The 21,285-nt window shown below is 41.1% G+C and overlaps 1 protein-coding gene and 1 long non-coding RNA gene across 2 annotated transcripts in view; one reads left to right on the top strand and one right to left on the bottom strand.

Annotated features, from left to right (window-relative positions):
- Positions 1-2,879: 2,879 nt before the first annotated feature.
- adam12b (ADAM metallopeptidase domain 12b) overlaps positions 2,880-21,285 on the top strand; it is a 67,316-nt gene continuing 48,910 nt past the window's right edge. The window contains exons 1-3 of the mRNA XM_077581797.1: positions 2,880-3,017; positions 12,789-12,901; positions 16,795-16,868. Coding sequence (XP_077437923.1) covers positions 2,906-3,017; positions 12,789-12,901; positions 16,795-16,868 — 299 coding nt within the window. The 5' untranslated portion in view covers positions 2,880-2,905. The remainder of the gene's footprint in view (positions 3,018-12,788; positions 12,902-16,794; positions 16,869-21,285) is intronic.
- Positions 2,954-21,285, bottom strand: part of LOC144061395 (uncharacterized) — a 47,584-nt gene continuing 29,252 nt past the window's right edge. The window contains exons 3-4 of the long non-coding RNA XR_013296177.1: positions 16,630-16,854; positions 2,954-4,591 (exon numbers count right to left, since the gene is read on the bottom strand). This is a non-coding gene — a long non-coding RNA (uncharacterized LOC144061395). The remainder of the gene's footprint in view (positions 4,592-16,629; positions 16,855-21,285) is intronic.

Here is a 21,285-nt window from a genome sequence, read left to right as displayed (position 1 = left end):
TCTTTTGAAACCACACTTGGATCAGTGTAAATTTGGTCATCACAAAACAAAAAAAGGTCAAAGGTCAGCATAGCTTTCATGGTGAAAAGCTAGCGGGTGTAAAGATAATGAGGCGACGATTCGCCACCAAATAATTTGAGCAAATTAGTTACTTTACTAAATGCGTATTAAACTGGTAGCCTTTCACATTAATTAGTGTCTAAAAACAAAACAGCAACAATTAGTTTTTTTGGTTGTTGTTTTATAGTCACAAAAACAAAACAAAAATTTTGCACTAAACAGGGTTATTATAGTTTTGGAATTTTCATTATTTTTTGTTTTGAGTTTTGTTATTTAAATTTAGTTAGTTTAAATTAGTTTTCAATGTAGCTTTGTCAGTTTTTAGTTGTTTTTTTTTAAGTTTTAGTTTAGTTTGTGCTAATTTTGCTATTTTTCAATTTTTTTAAATACTGTCAAAACATCATGGTTAGTATAGTAAAAACAAAAAAATAAAAAAAATTATAAAAACAACCATCCATCCACAAATCAAGTTTTTTTTTTTTACATTTCCGTGTTTGTTATATTTTGTTAACAAAATGTTCATTCAACTTTGTTAGTCTTTGGTAACTATAATAAGCTGGGCATCTCTGTCACACTTCTACTTGACATTTTTTCACAAAAATGTCATTTTTGCCGCTTTATGGTCAAAAAGCTAAACACAAACTTATATTTTCTGCTGAAAGAAGAGAACCATTTCACAGAATATTGTGTTCTATTGCTATAAAAACATGGAAGCTACCAAAATAGCATTAGAATATACAAAAGTTTCATTATTCACAAACCTGTTGAAAAAGAGCTTGTTGCAACATGGCCCTTGTTGATCTCTTATACTCTGCTGCCACCTGCTGGCCGTTTTTGTAATAACTGCCATTACTTCAAGCGACCTCTTCAAAGCTTTTGCATAAGGAATATTAAAAACGTATAAATACATTTTTGGGAGTGAAGGACAAAGTATTAAAAACATCTTCATACGTTTTTGGGTTTGAATGAGTTAAAGGCATTTGAGTTTGTTTCAATAGGGAAAAACAATTTGGTCTTATATGTGCCTCTGCTCAACAGGTTGGAATACACCAATCAAATATTTTTGGTGTCATCCTTGTTCGAACAAGACAAGTCGGAAGTGTGTCATATAATGAGTGACCGGTCTCCGTGTTCTCTCAGGCTTGCGATTGATTACCACCCGGCATCCTCGACCGCACCGTCGGCGCGCCGTGCTCTGACATGGGAGACGTTACGGCAGCGAGGGGGGCACGGCGTTGGCGGAGTGATGCCACGTCGCTTGCTTCCAGATAATGAGCACAAACTGACACTCGAGGAGAATGTCGCACCGTGCATCCTCTTCCTCCTCCTCCTCCTCATCATCATCGACATCATCATGTGGATGCTGTCTGCTGAGGCCCCTTGACTGGCTCCCTAGCTGACTGCAAGGGCCCCAAGTGCTGATTGCAAAGCGTTTGCTCGTTATCGCCCGCACGTTATCATCTCCACATCTGTTCTTTCCGATGCCCCCCCCACCCCGCAGCTACCCACCATCCCGCTCACAATCCCCATTAAAGTCAATTCTATTAACCACATGCCAAGTATACAGTCGCGTAGAAGTCGGCCTAAGCGACGCAGCGAGAATTTACTGACTCTGTGGGCTAATATGGCTTTAGTAGTACACATCTGTGTCTAGATTACAGTCTATAAACCATTTTCTTTCAATGGCCGTACACAGAAAAAAAAAATTGTAGTTCAGGGATGCTCATACTTTATTGTCTTCGTAGCAGAATGTCAGTCACAGGGAAGGCAAACAAGTGTGTCCTCCTTGCCTGGGCCTCCGGGAGGAGTAGAAACGCGCCTGCTTACTACAGGGCACACCAACACGGTTGGTTTGAACTTCAAAATGACTCTCAAAGTGGATTCAAGGGTTCACAGATGTTTTGGTCAATAATGTGTAATTTTCTAGACAACCATCCATTCTTTGAACCGATTGGCGATTATGGTCACCAACTGCCTTTGAGCAAGAGGAGGTGCACACCCTGGTCGCCAGATCGGTTTTGTTTAAATGTTTAAAATTGGATTGAATAGGATTTCAATTGAATATTTGAATGTTTTTATTCAAGTTTTAGATTTAAAAAAAATTCGATTTGAAGGTTTAGTTTGATCTAAAACTTAACATTTTGATGTTCGCAATTTATTTTTATTTGTCTATTTTTTTATTTTATTTTATTATATGTTTATATTCTAACTGTAAATATAATGGTGCTTGTATTTTTCCCCTCAAACATTTACTTTAAATTTCACATTGCTAGCATTATGAATGTTAATGTATTTTTAAAATGTTATTTTTAATTGGATTTATTAGTGTAATGTATTTTTTTAAATACATTTTGATTATATATATATATATATTTTTTTTTTTATTATTATTATTATTTATTTTTTTCCCTGCGAGAGTGCTCCTGGCGCTAGGACCCTGCGGGCTCCTCAGCGCACATGGCTCAACGTCGCCCGCTCGCCTGTTTGAGGGCTGGCGGCGGCAGCGAGTCATCCGCTTCACTACTCTCCTCGCCTTCACTGTGTGTTGTTCGCTGCTCGCTGCCGTTCCAGCTGTCATGTCCTCGGCGCTCGAGCAGAACTCCCACACGGAAACACGAAGCTAACACATGTTTCCCCGCCACCAGACTCGAGAGTGTCATTCGCGCAGCGGAGTCAGGAGAACTTTTCCCTCCGCTTCCCGGTGACAGCTTCGCGTTTGGGAGTCTGGCTGGTTCAAGAAGCTTTTATTTCCCCCGCTTTCAACTTTTGCCGTGAAACGGTTCCCCAGCCCTCCTTTTGTGTCGGCTACAAGTCACAAGTGGAGAGTTTCCGTCCGTTTTCCACCATGAGAATCTGGCAGTGGAGGAAGAACTCTGGCTTTCTCGTCTTGGTTGTCATCTGGTGCCTGACCTCGCCTGTCGCTATTGCTGACACCGCGATTTACAACACTCTGGAGGGTAAGTGAAAGCAGCATACCCGTCAGAGCGCTTCATTCACATTTTGACCTGCCATTTATTGATTCTTTGTTTTATGGACTTTTGCACATTATTAGTTGATATAATGCTTCACAATGTTGTATAGAGCCGAAGGAATGTTTATTTTCTTCATGATTTGTGAAATATCAGCGCAAAGCACCCCCCAAAAAAGTCGCAAAACATATCGAAAGAATGATTGATGGATTTCACCCCATTTTCTTTACAAATTGATTGTCAGTGTGTACTGTGGGCCTCTTTAGCTGAACGCAAAGCTGATGCTGGAATATAAAAAAAAAAGACGCAAAAATCTTCAACTGCTCTGCTATCTAGTGCAAGAGCATTTAATTGCCACTAGATAGTAAATAATATTTATTGGACTAATTAAGTCAAACTGAATAACAGTTGGAATGACTGATCAAATGACATCCAATACAAGAGCTGCATCCAAATTATGCATTTACAAGTACAGTAGTACAACATTTTGATTCACAATATATATACCTTGAGATACTTTACAAATGTAAGTCATTTCGTAACTCAGATCGTCTTTCCCCACTGAAATGAATGGAAATGCTATTAATCTGTTCCAGCCTCCCCAAAAAAAGCAACCCCCAAAAAGTGTAACGTGTTTTAATGATCATAGTAGCACTCTATAATATTGTACTGTACTTCAATGCATGGTAGACATCTCGTGACAGAGCATAAAGAATATATGACCGTGAGTTACATTATACTGTTATATTGAATATCTATATGTGTGGTTGAAGTCCAAAGTACTGCTAATGTGAAGTGAGTTGAATTCACTAGTGTCCCCATGTGCTTGTATCTCAAAGCACCACTGTCGAATATTTTCTATTGTTTTGGTTGTACCTTGCAATGGCGTACAAATGCAACTCACTAACAGCTGTTTCTAATATTTTGGTTGCTTTTCTTGTGGCCTTGTTAAACGGTTAACCCATATCTATCATTGATTTGGATTTTTATTTATTTTTTTCATCTAAACATTGTCAAGAATGCTATCCAGATGTTTAGCGCGCACATCATCTCAGCGGAGTCGTTAAAACTTTCACCCATAGGAGGAGTTGATCCGAGTGTGAATGCAGCGAGTAGTAAATATAGTGAAGTAGGGCAGCACGAGGCTCCCCTTTGATATCAGCGGGATATCAACTCCGCCGCCTCCGTGGATTGTTTGTCGTGGCTTTCTTCCAATTTTCACCTAAGCCACAATATTAGGTACTAATGAGATCCAACGTGAGAAGTATGCGGGGAGGAAAGTAGATAATAACACTCACTTTTTGGTCTTATTTGACGATATAGCCAAAGCTAAAAAGTGTGTTTACAAGCCGAGGCAGGAACTTAGTGGTCTGTGTCCAAGTAGTTGCCAGACGAGTCAGATTTTGCAACGAGAGCCAACGTTGGGCTGCTGCCACGCGCTGACTGATTCGTGCCCAAATCCAGGCCGAGCGCAGTTTAGTAGTTCAGTAGCCCAAACATGGCAGGACGCCCGAAACGTAGTCAAGAAAACATCAGAGCGTGCATCGTACCGGGACCCCTACCTGGACACAGTTGAGGACTTGAGTTAGCTTACTTAGCTAGTATGAAAACATCCATCCATCCATTTTATGTAGCGCTTGTCCTCATTAGGGTCACGGGTGGGATAAATGACTGGTGGCTCATCACAGGACACATCGGGACAAACAAGCATTCACACTCACATTCAATTTAGCGCAGGGATGGGCAGCTTAAACGCCGGAGGGCACCACAATGTGTTATCAGTGCTACCGGAGGACCACATAGGACCGTACACTTCCGAACCAGATACAGTATATGACAAAACTTGACAAAATACATTCATGATTCCAAAATACGTCTTTTGAATATATTCATTTTCATAATACAATTCTACTGGATTTTGACTGATTTTAAAAGGCCCACGGAATATTCTGTTCTATTGCTATAAAAACATGGAACCTACCAAAATAAAGATTAGAGTCTCTTCTTTCTTCAGGAAAAAAGTAGATTTGTATCTGTTTCCATTTTTCAGCAATTAGCATTAAAATATAGCTAAGTTTTATCATTATTCACAAACCTGTTGAAAACACTGGCAAAAAGAGCTTGTTTATGGCCCTGGCTGATCTCTTATACACTGCTGCCACCTGCTGGCCGTTTTTTGTAATAACTACCATTGCTTTAAGCCATCTCTTCATGTCAGAAGCTGCATCCAGGCCTTCTGTATGCTCTTGCATAAAAAAACGTATAAATACGTCTTGGGGAGTGAAGGACAAAGTATTTTAAAAAAATGGTTTGAATGCATCAAGTGCAAGCACTCATTTTGTGCATTTTTTTTTCTTCACAAAAATCAACTCAATATATTAATTAATGTGGAAGTATGTTTGTACTGCATATCATTTCAAATCAGCAATTAGTCAATGAAGTGCCTTTTTTGTTATTTTCATTGGCTGGGAGAATCCTAATGCAGATTTGCAATCGAAAAGAGGCTGATACAAAATTATAAAAATGCCAAAACTCAGTACATTTTGTTAGATTTTGAAAAAAAACTACCATTTGTGTCACTATGGCATCAATGGAAGAATCCAGGCTCATAATGGTACCGCCCCATCAACCCCCCATGAAACAGGAAGTAGCCTACCGACAAATAATACAAAACAAAAAACAAGCACAGACACGTCACTTTTTTTTTCAATTTTGTCAACAGTCGCCTTGGCGGAGGTCTGCGTTCTACCGCCTGACATTCAAGTTACGTATGGTCATTACAGCAGTGCTGAAACAACAAAATGTAACGGTGACCTAAGACTTTTTGCGCAGTAATGTATAGTCCATGAAACTGTCTGTCGTGATTAAATCAAGATAAGTACACCCCCCCCCCCTTCAGAAAAAAAAATATTGCGCTGTGTTTGTGAGTCATCCAACATTCGTTACTAGACTATTGAACTCATTAAAAGGGGAGAAAAAACATTTGGGAGTGTTTAAATCAAGTTTTATCAGCGACCATAAAACCGGCAGTTGCAAATGATTTCACATGTTGTATTTTTCAACCATGATGAATCGCTGGGTTCGAATCTCCTCGCGCATGTCAACTGTTTGGGGGAGTATTCCGATGGCATTTTTGAGCCGAGAAAGCTCAATAAATAATTAGCCAGACGCCCAAATGACCTGGATTTAGATTTGTGGATGTGATCTGGTCCCGGCAGCAGCGTCAGACGGCATTCATTAGAAAGATTAGCGCGTCTGCGTTGGCCAAACAAAGCCAGAGCGAACATCCCTCTCCCTTTCTCGCATCTCCCCCGTGGGGAGCGCGGCCCACCTTTCAACGCTGTTTTTTTCCCCGGGATGGAAGTGGCGCATCTCGCTGATGAATGGCCGCCATCCGGGTTAAAACAAGCAACGTCTGCGAAAGCCATTACGGAAATGACCTCGCCGTGGTTTGTCTTTGGAAGGCCGCCGGGTGGCTTCTTGTCACTTGACATTTTGAGAACAGGCTGCCATTGATTTGTTGCCTTCTTCAGCGGGGCATCATTGGTCATGGCGGCCATCGGTGCCGTTCAGCGTCTTGCCGTCTTTGGCCTCGGGAAGGCACGCCGCAGATACGCTGACGTCAGCCAGGCTGCGCGAGAGCCTACAAGCTGATCCGTCTGGAAGGACGCTTTCCGCATGCCACGAGTACGAACGCATCTGGAAGACAGACAATACAGCCGCCTCCCCTGGAGTGTTTGATTGATGGCTGTGTTGTTACACTTCCTCAGTCGGCTTCAGACAAGTGCTGAAGGCGCTTACCGATCCCCATTAAGTATGTAATAACCTCCACCCACAGGGGTAACGGTTTTTGTCGGAGCGTTGGCAGGATTATGCAAAAACTGCTTGACGGGCAACGTGTGAGAAAAGAACAGATTCAATTTTTAGGTAAAAATGCAAGCGCCTGTGGAATGTTTTATTAACTGGCCAAGCTTGAATTGTACAAAACAAAAGCGGTTAGTTTGATGGCAGAATAACACAAAACGGAAGCTTTGGAAGAATGTTTTGATTGCAGTTAGTTAGTTAGTAGGAAAGTGTTGGAGTTATTGCTGCTGTATCTTGTTGTCATTCATCTAACAGAACAGTTACCAAGACTCACCATAGGTCAACAACTTGAGCCCCAGTTTGTTAGTTGGTTAGTTACAGAGTTAGGTAGGTAGTTAGTTTGCTAGCTAGTTAGATCTCCACTAGTAACCTGTGCAAAACAAACATAACAAAAAACACAATATAGGCCTATCGCTTTTCAAGACACATTGGACAGTAGTGTCAGTTAAGATAATATAAGTAGACTGGTGTCACGCAGGCTGTTGATCAGTTATTTAGTTAGTTAGTTAGTTACTTAGTTCGATAGCTAGGTAGCCATTTATTTAAAGTTCTACACGCGGCCTACTAAGAAACTACGCAATTCCAGTTTTCAAGACTTTGTATACTGGTGTTAGTCAGTTAGTAGTACTACTAGTATTAGTATTAGTAATAGTAATAGCAGGTGAATTCCCCAAAACTTTGGTAACATGGGCAAAGGACCAGTGTTGATGGTTGTAGTTAGTTAGTTAGTTAGTTAGCCATTTATTTAAAGTTCCACACGCGACCTACTAAGAAACTACATCATTCCAATTTTCACTTGCATACTTTGTATATACTTGTATACACTTTGTATACTGGTGTTGGTCAGTTAGTCAGTTAATAGTACTACTAGTATTAGTAATAGTAATAGCAATTAAATTACTCAAAACTTGGATCACATGGGCGAAGGACCAGTGTTGATGGCTATTGGTTAGTTAGTTAGTTAGCTAGTTAGTTAGTGTGAAACTCAGTTGGTCGGTTAGCAGAATTAAACACAGCAGATTTTTAGGAGACTTTCGACAGTAGTATCACAACTTCACAAGGACCAACGACAAATGTTTTTGTCGCTGTTAATCACTTTTGTTAGTTAGCGAGATTAATAGAATTTAGAATGATTTAAAAACTCTATCAGGATTTTCAAAAATCTTTGGACAGCAGTGTTAATGAGTCGGGTGGTTAACTAACTAGCTAGCTTGCAGATTTATGCAAGAATTATTAAATCGATTGAAGAACCTCAGGTCAGCCGACCAAGGGAGAAATGCAGTGACTTGCTGTGTGTGGAAGTTGTCAGCAACTTTGTAATGCACGTTACCGCCACCAAGAGGACTAGAGTGGAACAGTCACAATCGTCCTGTAAAACTGGTATACTTGGCCTTGGAGGCGGGTTGCATGGGAATTCGCAAGATAGAATTGTCATTTTTCTTTGCGATTAGTTGTCAGGTAGTTATCAAACAGATTGAAATGTGTACTACTGCCACCTATAGGACTGGAGTGATACAACATTGACTACAACGTAAGACTTTTCACATTGCAGTTGGACTCGGATCTTTTTATTTTTTTTTATTTTCTGATTGTCTCCAGTGAAGCTCAGACACTCGAAATACACGTCTGCCTGTTGACATTTAGATTACAATGCAGAACAAACATTCATTTATTCATAACATCTGACCCCCCCCCCCCCCCCCCATACATTATGAATCATCTGCCAAATGAAATGTTTTGTTCCTTTGGTGATTATCCAGCGTCATCTCGCCTTTTCATTTTTCTATTCTTCATAACGTTGGTTCATTAATTAGGTTGTGTGAGTATGAAACGCACACAAACAATAATTGCTGGATACCTGATTTGTAAGCGCCGCAACATGCAATTGCCACTCGTGAATATGTAATAGGAAAAAAGAGACAGAAGATTCCCTTGCCGAGCAGCATTTTGTGACCTTTTTATCCTTTTGTTTGCGACGCGTCTGTGTGTGTTGCTAAATCCCAAGTGATTTGAAAATATATATTTATGTTTGTGCTTTTTAAGGACTATGCAGGGAAATCTTGAAATGCACTTCCTTGTTTTTAAGAACAAGTCAACGAAAAAAAAAAAAAAAACATGACATTGGGAGGTTGTCAACCCCTCACCACTGACTGGGAGGTGACCCAGCATGTGTAATAAATTCCCGCTAATCCCTAAATCCCCCCCACTAAATTCCCATCAGGCTCAAATCTGTGTGAGACAAGACAGGAATTGACTCCTCGACTGGTCGCGCCCCCGGGATGACTCTGGATAAAACCTCCTATTACGATGAGCCGTTCCATCTTAAAGGTTATTCCTGTTTGCTACGGCTCAGAAAAGGGGTGGTGCTGGGGGGGGGGGGGGGTCCCCCACAGAGGGGAGGATTAGCACCTTCTCCATTTCTCTACTAATTCCATTGATGTGTTATCACTTGGGAAATAAAAACGGAGGGAGTTGACAGATGAAAAAGTAAGCGAAAGGAAAATACTGACACGCCAATGTTTTGCCTTGGTGGAGGTACAAAAAGCTCTTATTGAATAAAGGTCTCTCCTGCGAACACAACTTGATTTGATTTGACGTGAAGATTTATTCGCAGTCAAGAATTTGGTTGGATTCTGTACAAGTGATGCGGTGCCATTTGTAGAAAGCGGACATTGTGAAACTATTGTGTTTGAGCTCTTTCGTCATTCTCTTAACTAGTTTTTTCTTCTTCTCAGAGATCAATAATTGGATGTAACTGGAAAGCTCCATTATTGTGTTTTTGTCTTTTGTTTACAATTGACTTAAAGAAAAATAAGCAACTCTCGAGAAACCTTTTAGTAAAATCATTAACTGCTTATTAGCCCTGGTCTATTTTTTTGTCATTGTTTGTTCTTTTTGTTCCTAATGACTAATCGTTACCTTCCTTTTTAAGCAACCATTCGTCAGTCTGAGGTTGTTGGTTTTTTTTTTTTTTTGTTCACATGCAAAATTGAATGCCAGAACTACTTAATTGGTATGCTTTGACATTTTAGGACATTTTCAAAATAGTAACCGACATCCTACAAGTTTTAAAATAGGTCAACACTGTGTTAATATTTCAACAAAAAGACTTTAGTGAATGCCAAATTTGTAGCGCTTCTCATTTTTTTCCCATTCTTACATATATTACAAATGAAAGGTATCAATTAACCACTGCTTTTATAAACAAATGCTGCAATATTAACAATCAAGGCCTTTTCACACTGCACTTAGTTTTCTTGGTGTTTGCCCTGAAGCAGGGACACTAAATTGTCTTTTGGCGTGAATGTGAGTCTGAATGGCCGGCAATCGGTCCAGGGTGTGTACCCCGCTGGGATTGGCTCCAGCTGACCCTTGACCTTAATTGAAATAAGCACGTTCGAAAATGGGTGCATGTATACAAATCACACGCACTTGCATCGGCAAGTCCCGCCCGGTGTAATTCGATGAATCAATCAGGAATGTGACGCGAATTACGAGCCTTTCATTAACAAGCCCGCATGACTTTCCTTTTTTACTGCTCCTTCGTTTTTAATTAGCCTTCAAACCGCAGCATTTATTTGAGTCACGCTGATGTATTTCCGAGCCAACAATTCAACACATCAAATCCACTTTTAATGCCGGGCCGCTTGTTTTATGGATTAACGCGCACTCATTTCCAGCGTTTGAAGTTGATGGAAATGCAGTTATGACTTGTCTTCAAAGAGGACGACAGACTTTATTTACAGACGTAGCCTAGCTATAAATGAATACATGACCACTGGGGAGGGAGGAGTGCGATGGTAAACATTGTATGTGCTGAGGCGAGAGTGTACCACTGAACTCTGGGTGCACCCCCACTTCCCCCTTCTCTTGGCCACACATTCCCACCAAGGCTTTACGTTGGCGTCCCGGGGGACCGGCAAAACATTATTTTTTTTTGTTTGTTGTGGAACCTTGAACATCCCATGTCCCCCTTTTTTCTTCTTCCTCACCCTTTCCTCATCTCCTCCCGTCTGTGGGAGGAGAGCAGACGGAAGACGATTCCCACAATTGGCTTGATTTGTCTTAATGCGTTTCGTCACACGCTCGCTATATTTACAATTTGATCATGTGACCTCATGAATACTAATGGGAGGAAGCGCATTTAAAGCTCTCTATCTGATCATGCGGAAGGGGAATTTTCATCATGTGTGCTGGTTCCGGAAGGCGTTGGATTTTCAATCGCGTCAATTATTGATGTGGTTGTGATACCGTTTCTGTGTCCTGCTGGGATATACGGCGCTTCACCGTAAAGAACTTTTTCCACTCAACTCAAATAGCCCAATTTGTGATGGCCCCGGGTTTCCAATATACACTCGTAAGCTACTTCATAAAGTTCACCTGCGCCGTCTGATGAGATCCAATACAAGAGTTGGGTAACAATGCTCAGCTCTGATTGACATTTGCACAGAGGGCGGCAGCACAATATGTTAGGAGAAATAACAAAATGGATGGATTGCATCCTCTCTCCATACAGAAGGCTTTGATGCAGCTTCTGACATGAAGAGGTGGCTTAAAGCAATGGTAGTTATTACAAAAAAATGGCCAGCAGGTGGCAGCAGAGTATAAGAGATCAACCAGGGCCATGTTGCAGCAAGCTCTTTTTGACAGTGTTTTCACCAGGAATGTGAATAATGATCAAATTTGGCTATATTCTAATGCTAATTTCTGCAAAACGGGAAAAAAAATGCAAATATACTTTTTTTTTCCTGATGAAAGAAGAGACTCGAATCTTTCTTTTGGTAGGTTCCATGTTATTATAGCAATAGAACACAATATTCCGTGGACCTTGCAAGATCAGTCTAAATCCAGTATAACAGCCGGGAGCGAAGGTGGTTGCTTCAGTGAAAATGTCCGGGAGTGAATATTAATTTTGGGGGAAATTCTCCCTGTCAGAGATCATTTTAACTTGAGTTCTTAAGAAACACTTGGTTTGTCAGAGTGACTGGTGTCACATGATGTCTTACGGTGGCAACGGTTCAGATGTCAGGAAGTCAACACCCACAAACTGCCATTGTTTTCAAAGTATCACATTTTTTATCTTAATCGTCCCTCACATTTAATCTATCTACTCTTTATAAAACATATATCTTCATCTGGCCAAAAATGTCCACATTTCAGCCTACAAGGACTATACTTTCAACTTGTGCTGTTTCATGAGTGTGAACAAAAAATACTTCTTCTTTTTTTTGTGGCTGAATTTGCTTTAATTTGGGTTATTTTATAAAAATTGAATTTATTATTGTTTTGCCTGTTGTTTTACTTTGGTTACTTTGAATTTACGCATTTCTTAAAGATAATTCATCACCAGTTACTTTTTTTTTTTTTTTCACTGAATATTTACTCTTACCCAAGTAATTTTATACTCTAAAGCCAACATTACTCTTGAATACATTTTGTGTCTATTCTACCCACTTCTGCTCATTCATTTAATTTGTTCCGGTAACCAAGCCTTAAATGACATCTTGCATGAGTCAGAGTCTTTGTGTAACTTCAGAAGCATATTCCCCCCCAAAATTTTTAATATGCTAATTGTATGACCTCAAGTACACTTTGAATGGCGTCAAACTCCTTCAAGTCGCAAGCCATGCCATAGTTATGATTCGCCTCGTTATGACTATGAAAGTCATATGAATGTCTAATCACCTCATCATATTCATCACCACATGATTATTTCTCAGGATAATCTTTTCTGACTGTGTGCAAGTGAGGGGAAAAATGCTTCCCATTGTCCGGCTAATAAATGATCCGCCGAGTGTTGATGCATGGGCTTTTCTCTCGTCGTATTTTAAACCCCGTCTGTGATTTAAAGTCATAGCTCACGTCGGGGTTATGTGTTGTCGCTGTGTTTAACAGGAAGTGCCTCAGCCAAGGCTGAACAGCCATCTCCAGCACAACGCTACGAGACCACCGTACCTCTGCTGCTTACGGGCCGGCACAGCGGACCCCTCAGCCAACTCGAACCGGGGGTATGTACTCACAAGGCCGTTTCAAGGCAACACGCCCGATATTCACTAGAACAACACTCGGTAGACCAAGGTCCATCAGCAAGGTCGTATTTAATCATTTGGGGTGGGGGGGGGTCTCCACATCTGTGTACTGCTCATTTTTGAACCCCTTGCCAAGTTGCTAGTTTTGATAAAAGCTTTTCTTTTCATCGTGCTTTAAATCAAACACAACTTTATTGATCTGTTTTTGTCAGATTGTTTGGAGTCCCTGGAAATCTCCTGTGTTTGCCTAATGATAAGTCCGCCCCTAAAGATTCACACCTTCACATGTCTAGTAGGGGTGTGCCAAAAAATCGATTCTCATTTAGTATGATTCAGAATCGATTTTAAATGTCCCAAAATCGATTTTATTTAAATAATTTTATACTGTCTTGCCTTTGTCTGTGTGCGCCTTTATTGGGAGCGCTGTTGTTCATGTTGTACCCGGTTTGGCTACTGAGGGAAAGTATGGTTCCACGCGGTCTAATACACTGTTAAGTTGTAGCCACATTAGAGAGTAGAAGGAAAAAGTCACGATCAAGTTATTCCAATAAAAGTTAGTTTTTTTCAGCGTGGAGCCGTTCTTTTGAGTGATAAAAGTGCCGCAAGTAGCGCGCTAATTAGCATTAGCGAGTCAGACTGGAGTAGGTCATTACAATTCCTTGCACATCTATAGATTGAAGCAAAAATAATTGTCAATCAAATCATTTTGAATCAAAAATCATTCTTAATCGAAAATCGAATCGCAGACCCAAAAAATCGGAATTGAATCGTGAGACATTCAAAGATTCCCACCCCTAATACATAGATATATACTCATCCCCTGTGCGTGTGCCTTATTTTGTCATTAGCATTCATGCATTGTTCACTTGCCGATTAAGACGGATGGATTTGACAGGCGGGGATTTACCTGACTTAATCCGCCTCTTAATCCCACCGATATCACGACACAATTAAAGAAGTCATCAATAGTATACAAAAACACAATGTGACATTGTTCATCATCTGGAGTAGCTCAGAATCAGTATTTGTCCAATAGCATGTGTGAAAGATGAAGTCAGTTTTCCTTTCTAATTTGTGACCTCTGCCAAGAATACTCCAGACCAGAGTGTCCGCAGACCTCAAACCGCAGCATTTGTTTGAGTCGAGATGCCGCGCCACAAAAACCAACAATCCAACACGTATTTGAATGCTGGTTTCATGTCAGGGCGCTTGTTTTATGCGTACATGTGCATCCATTTAGAGCGTTTCAAGTCGACAGAAAAGCAGTTGTGAGTCATCAATACATTTTGATGACAGACTTTATTCCAAGACCAAGCGCCCCAACCCCACCAATTGTTTTGGTCCTTTTGTTTCTTTTCAAATTCTTCTCGGTTAACTCTGCCAAGGAAGATGTAAGCAGAAATACACAAAAGTCATGTGGTTTGCTCGGCCTTAAAAAGTCTTACATTAGATTTTTGTCCCAACATTGTAATGTTAACTAGACTAAGTGCAATTTCTGCAGAAATTGTTGTTAGTTTTCAACCTGCCCGTGTTCTGTCGTACCAGCTAGCTAGCGCTAAGCTAACCTGTGAGGCTTCATCTGTCCGTTCAAGCGTTCAAGTTTGCAAACCCAAGTTTGTTTGCTTGTTTTTTTCACTTTTCGTAAAGATTTCAACCCATCAGTGTTTGATCGTACCAGCTAGCTAGCGCTAAGCTAACCTGTGAGGCTTCATCTCTCCGTTCTGCTTCCAAGTTTGCAAACCCAAGTTGTTGTTGTTGTTGTTGTTTTTACTTTTGTTAGTTTTCAACCCACCTGTGTTCTGTCGTACCAGCTAGCTAGCGCTAAGCTAACCTGTAAGGCTTCATCTCTCCGTTCAAGTTTGTAAACCCAAGTTTGTTTGTTTTTTTACTTTTCGGAAAGTTTTCAACCCATCCGTGTTCGATCGTACCAGCTAGCTAGCGCTAAGCTAACCTGTGAGGCTTCATCTCTCCGTTCAAGCGTTCAAGTTTGCAAACTCCCTTTCATTTTTAAAGTTTAAAGCTCATTAGCCATCCATATGCAAACACTTTGCTTTTACGAGTGCACTTTAGATACATTCTTTATTACTCTGCAATTGCCCTGAAAAGATTTCACTCTTTTTATATCGTGAAAAATAGTTGATGATCCATTTTGGGGTTGTTTGGCACTTGAGAAGATCTTACCTCGCCTTTCTAGTATAGTTCTATTTGGATATGAGTTTTTGCCTGATCAGTGTTCCAACATACATTGATGTCTTTGTTGTCATGTTTTTTTTAGTTGTGGCCGCGATTGACAAATGCTTTCCGTATGCGCTTTCAAGCAGCCCGTCGCAGAGCTCTGGAAAAATAGAATGTATCTATCAAACAGCGCTTAAATAAAGATCTCCAGAAGAAGTGTGTGTGTGTGTCGGTGTTGGCAACTCCTTAAACATTTTCCCTGTTGCAGGAAACTTCCTGTTCCTGCTCAGTGTTCCTCACAAAAAAAAAGTTGGTCGGTGGAGGAAGGGCAGGAGTGTTAATGACTCACTTACTTATCAGCCACTCTGAAAAGGCAAAGCGAGGAGCGTACAGGAGATGCAACTTAAAGCCCGACGCGGTTGATTAGGCCTCGGCTTTTTAATTACATCAGATAGGTTGTACCACTGCTGACGCATTTTAAGAGAGGAGAAGGTGACCCTTTTTTCAATTAGGCAGCTAATGATTGTCTTATCACAGATGGAGTGCACTTCTTGCCGGCAACTATCTTAGGAGCTGTTGAACAACAAACGACATTTCAAATCCGCCACTATTAACAAAATCAGAGGACCGGCATGTTTCTTGAGTTATTGAAACACAAAACTCTGTATTAAAGTTCTAAGATGCGTGAGTGACGCAATAACGTAAATAGCGATGATGAGCTAACCAGGCTGTCTCATTGGTGGGAAATTTCCTGGCTGACTGGCTTTCTTGTACACAAAAAGTATAAAAGCCTACCCATAAAACTGCTAGGTTTAATATAGCCCAAAATGGGTTAGAAATAACCCAATATAACATGTGTACGCACAATTGCAAATGTATCTATTTTTACTCATTACTTTTCAACGAGGATTTCTGGCTCATTTGTCACTTTCAAACTTGAGGAGATATAATGTTGCGAGGCTCCTGCAATCAAGAAGAAATTGAAGAAGAAATCAGATAATTCAAGTTACAGTTAACAGATTTGCTGTCAAGGAATTCTAAACACTGTCGATTAATTCATAGTTTGTAAAAATATTTTTTTTTAAAAAAAGTTTTATTATTATTTTAATATATATTATTTATTGTATGTATTTTACATTTGTAAAAAAAAATATTTTAAATTTTTGTTTTTTATTATTTATTTTATATTATTTATTTTGCATTTGTGAAAAATAAACAGACCATGTGTGTACTAAACCAACAGAATTGATTTTGTGAAAAAATATGAAATTGACAAAATAAGTAAGTCTAACCTATAATACCAAAATATTTATGAATAATAAATCAGATATTGTTTATTGTAATGCAGATTAATGTATTACTTTTATTAGTTAAAATATATGGTAAGAGAACCTTGAAAAAATAATTGCATATTAAATCGCAATTGCAATATTGAGGGGGGGAAATTTGCAATTTGACGACTTTTGAAAATCATTCAGCCCTACTGGAGACACAAGCCATTTTCACTTCCTGTCCCAATACTTTTGTCTAACCTCATGGGAAGCGTATGATGCGGAAGCCGTCGTCCTTTTTCCGCCATCTCCGCTGCGACCTCTTCACATCCTGCTTGCCTTCGCGCGCCACCGAAGTGCAGGCAGGATGGGCTGAGATCAGGTTGCCACCTCCACCGCCCTCATCCCCCTTTTTTCTCCTTCCAGGTTTATCCGGCGTCGCTCCGGCTGCTGGTGCGCGCTGAAGGGCAACGGCTCGTCCTGCTGCTGGAGAAAAACGAGTAAGTTTTATTCGGATTCACAGCGGTCACCGTAGACAGAAGACGCATACATCTTTAATGGCAAACAGATGAATGAGCTGTTCTCTCCATGCAAGAATGGAGGAGAAGTCATAAGTCTGGAGTTTGATAGAGTGCATTCAAGGAGGGAGAAAATAATATATCCCCTCGCGGTTTTGCCCTTTTCAAAGTTCACTTTCTCTGAAGGGCCAAAAAAGAGATGAAAGGCGATGAGGAAGGCGGCGGAGGAGAAACTCTTGAGGACAAGCTTGTTCTCTCTCTCTCTCTGTTCTCATCACTCCCCTCCGGACTGCCGAGAATAACAGTGGACTGCGAAGCGAGGGGCGGGGGATCATGTGGAGTTCATAAATATGGTGATGCGCACATAAACACCGGGGCAGGGGGGCAGGGGGGGTGGAGGCGTCGGAACCCGCGAGACGAGAGTGCGCAAAGGCCGGGTTGCGTGTCGGGGGAGAGTTACGCTCTCCAAAGCGTGATGCCATTGCTGACTCATGCCTTGCTTCTGCCAGGAGTTCTTATTCCGAGGGAGTGGGGCTATCATATTTGATCCTTTTAGTGTTCGCACTTGTCATTTGGATCTTTTGACCGCAAAATATGAATTGCATCGCAACATCTGGTCCTGGTTCCAATTCAATCTTTGAAAGAGATATGGAGTCCCAGGTGTCATAACAAGTTTGTGAAATGTTTCCAGCGAAATTCCCAAAAGGGTCAAGAATGACAGAACTCGTATTTAAAGTCCGTGCAAATTGGAAATAAATGTCTTCAAAATTTGACACGCCGCAGAGAAGGGTGTTCTTAACAACCCTGTCAAATTGGGATGATTAAAATAATTGTCAAATGAGGCTTCGAAAAGGCGTTCTCTTAATTTTGAACGATGTTGCCATGGCCGCTCAACCGTCAACTGTCAATCAAATACCACTGCTACGTCATATGCCTTCACATAGCGACATGTTTGAAACTTGAGAATATATCCCCCACCCGTGCTCTTCCGTCGTTCCCTGCATGATGTGCGCACACAACGAGGCGCTCTAAATCAGCCTGCAACTCTGGCCTACACACTGGCTGTCAAGTCAGACCCATTAATTCCATCTTTCTCTGTGTGATGTGCACCTACTCGCAGCAAACAACGAGGCACTCTAAATGGCTCCCCCAACCCCCACCAGCCTGAAGCTCTGGTCAAAAAACCCTGGCTGTCAAGTCAGACCCATTAAGTCCATCTTTCTCTCTGTGATGAGCACCTACTCGCAGCAAACAACGAGGCACTCTAAATAGCTCTCTCAACCCCCACCAGCCTGAAACTCCGGTCTACACACTGGCTGTCAAGTCAGGCTTTTTTATTTTTATTTTTAATACCGCTACCCTGCCTACTCGCTCTTCCACGTTCTCTCCGTGACATGCACACACTCATGGCCAACTACGAGGCGCTCGTGGCAGCCACACCTATGGACTAGCCAAAAAGCAGATGTAAATGAATTTCTGAATTCACTTTACAGCATCTTAAATCCTCGTTTCTCATGAAAATGAGCTAGGGCACACCTCACCCACTCTAAACCAATGACTAGTTTGTCTTTTATTACCATGACAACCAGACGCGGAGCAAGTGAGAAAGGGGAGGGAGGGGTGGGATGGAGCATCTGCAAGGACAAAATAATTTTCACTCATGCAATACACTCAATACACTTTTCAGTTTGTGTAGCGAATTTGTGCATGTTGCTTATGCTATTTAAAAACAAGTGATTTTCAAGGCCAGTTTTCTGTTATAATGGACCAAAATCTTTAGAGTACGAAAACGGAGAAATGCAGAGAAAATGGAAACCCTTACTGGAAGACGGCCTTCGTGACATATTGTGCGATCGTCGCAAATTCGCTTTTGAATTGTCAAAGAGAAACTTTTCCCTCTCACTCAACCAGAGCTTATGACAGGCAAACAAAAATGCTTTGGCATCCACAGCAAAGTCAACAGAGACTTGGAACGAGACCCGTCCGCGCGTTGGCACCGAAACGGAAGCCACCGCGGTCCACAACATGGTGGCTTTTGTGAGGTTGCCTGGCGAGCGCTTGGCTAAATCTGGGAAGCAGCAGCGAGAGATAAGGAAAACCTGGCTAAAGATAGACCAGCGGGCCGGAAAAGACAACAACAACTCAATGTGGAGGAAGACGGGAAGCGGCGATTGTTGACACGAGAAGACGAGTCAAACTGTCAAACAGTCAAGCGACTGAAAGAATAACGCGACTGCTCAACATCCGGGACGGCACAGGAAACAAACGCTTTATTGTTTTCTTATCAAAACAAAACAAAAAAAGAGACTCATTGTTTATCTTCATCTTTTATATGACAATTGAGTTTTTAATGAATGAAGTTGCTGCAGACGGAAGATAACGGACTCCCCGGCACACATCGGGAGATGTTGGCATTGTCAGCTCAGTGTTTTCATCCAGCGAGCATCTTCTTCCCTTTGGAAAACACGCAGCGGATGTTGCTATGGGGATTTCTGCCGGCAACATCGCGATATTGCTGCCGTGTTGCCTTGCGTTTCAAACCGGGCCTTTCTTCTTTTCTTTCCTGCCGCAGAAGAATGAAAGGAAATGTTCTCAATGGGAAGTGGAGCTTTTTTCCGCGCAAGGCTGCTCCGAGTAGCAATAAATGCACGGAACGTTGTCTTCAAAGTGGAAAAGTGGCTTGGAATAAGGGCAGAGTAGGCTGGAGAGATGATAATGGCTGAGTGTGTTTGAAGGCGATAAACTGCATTTTCCTTGTAAATGGGTTTTACTTTTCAACATAATATCATGAGAAAAAACTAAAACTAGGGATGCTAACGAATTTCTTGTCAGGGTTCATTCAAGTTCGCAGTGTTTCCTATACGTTCTTTAAACTGTCTTAATTGTTTCTTAAACAGTCTTAATGGTTCCCTAAACAGTCTGAACAGTCTTTTTCTTGCCGCATGAACATTTTGAACATGTTTAAAATGTTCCTTGCGACAACAAAGAACATTAAGACTGTTTAGGAATCTATTAAGACTGTTTTGAGAACGTTTAGGAAACGCTGCAACCTTGAAAGGGGGAACCCTGACGTGAAATCAATATTTGCTAGTGTCGCAAACATTCGTCCCAAAGTGGCGTACGGGCTTTAACTCTCATATGCCTTATTAAGATGGAACGATATCCCTACGATACGATACGATAAATATCACGATATTGTGGGAAGGTTGGCGATATATATAAAAAAATTTAAAAAAAAAGCCCACGATAATGGGTAAAAAGAACAATTAAAAAATACAATAAAATAAAATAAAAAATAATTATTTATGGAGATATTGAAAAGTATTTGCTGGTATGACCTGATTTACAGGAGTGATAACTGCTGCAGCGGCCAAAACATTCCCGCTTAAAATTAAACTGAACTAACCACCAGAGGGTGCTAGAACTGCACAAATGGAATACAACCTCACCTTTTTAAAGGATGTGCTGCTTTTAATATCGTGACATAACGACGATATTGTGCCACTTTTAATATATCGCGATATCACCGTTATATTTGCATCCCTAATGCCTATTAATAATCATTATACATTTATTTGATAACTCAATTTTGGTTGTATGATGACTTTGTGCATTGGAATGTTTGATGCATATACATGTCAAGATAATCAGTCTGATTTTATGAAGGGCGACTAGAATCAGCGGATTTGGACAGTTTTAAGTTAAATAAGCTTTAAACTGGGGCGGCGTGGCTCAGTGGTAGTCGTCTGAGAGGTTGTGGGTTCGATCTCATGCCATTGTGACAACGTCAAAGTATCCTTTTGAGCAAGATACTGAACGGCCAGTTGCTACTGATGCTACGTCACCAGTAGTCGAATGTAAAGCGCTTTGAGGGCCTTGTAAGGTGGAAAAGTGCTATATGAATGAAAAAAAAACATTTATTATAAACAATTCATTCATTATCAAACTAGTTGTGGATTAATTTTGACAGAGGAAGCCAGACGCAAATAAAGACCATCTCCATACAACGTCTGTGAAATAACCTGCAAAAATCTTCATACAGACAACGTGCGTCTGCTAAGCGGATTGCTTTGCTTCGTAGCCCGGCAACCAAAAACAAATACAGACATCACCACCCTTGCAAATAGCCCTAGAAAGTATCAGGACCAGGATTAAAAAGAATTTCTCGGTACACGCGTGCATGGCTGTCGTTTAGACGGGCCAAGGTGAAAGGACCACCTGTTGCGATATCACAGGACACATCTGGCCCGGCGGCAAGCGCAGCGGATGGGAATGGCAGCGAGCACGGCAACCTCGAGCTGGTGATGGTGACTCACAGCTGATGCCGCGCTCGCTGCGGGTCACGGGAAGAATAGGGGGTCGGTCGGTGGAAGTGGCTTTGCCAGGTGTGTGCAGTTCC

Source organism: Vanacampus margaritifer, chromosome 12, assembly GCF_051991255.1.
Source record: "Vanacampus margaritifer isolate UIUO_Vmar chromosome 12, RoL_Vmar_1.0, whole genome shotgun sequence".
Taxonomy (NCBI): domain Eukaryota; kingdom Metazoa; phylum Chordata; class Actinopteri; order Syngnathiformes; family Syngnathidae; genus Vanacampus; species Vanacampus margaritifer.
Note: the sequence above shows the minus strand (reverse complement) of the source record. Positions and strands in the feature narration are given on the sequence as shown.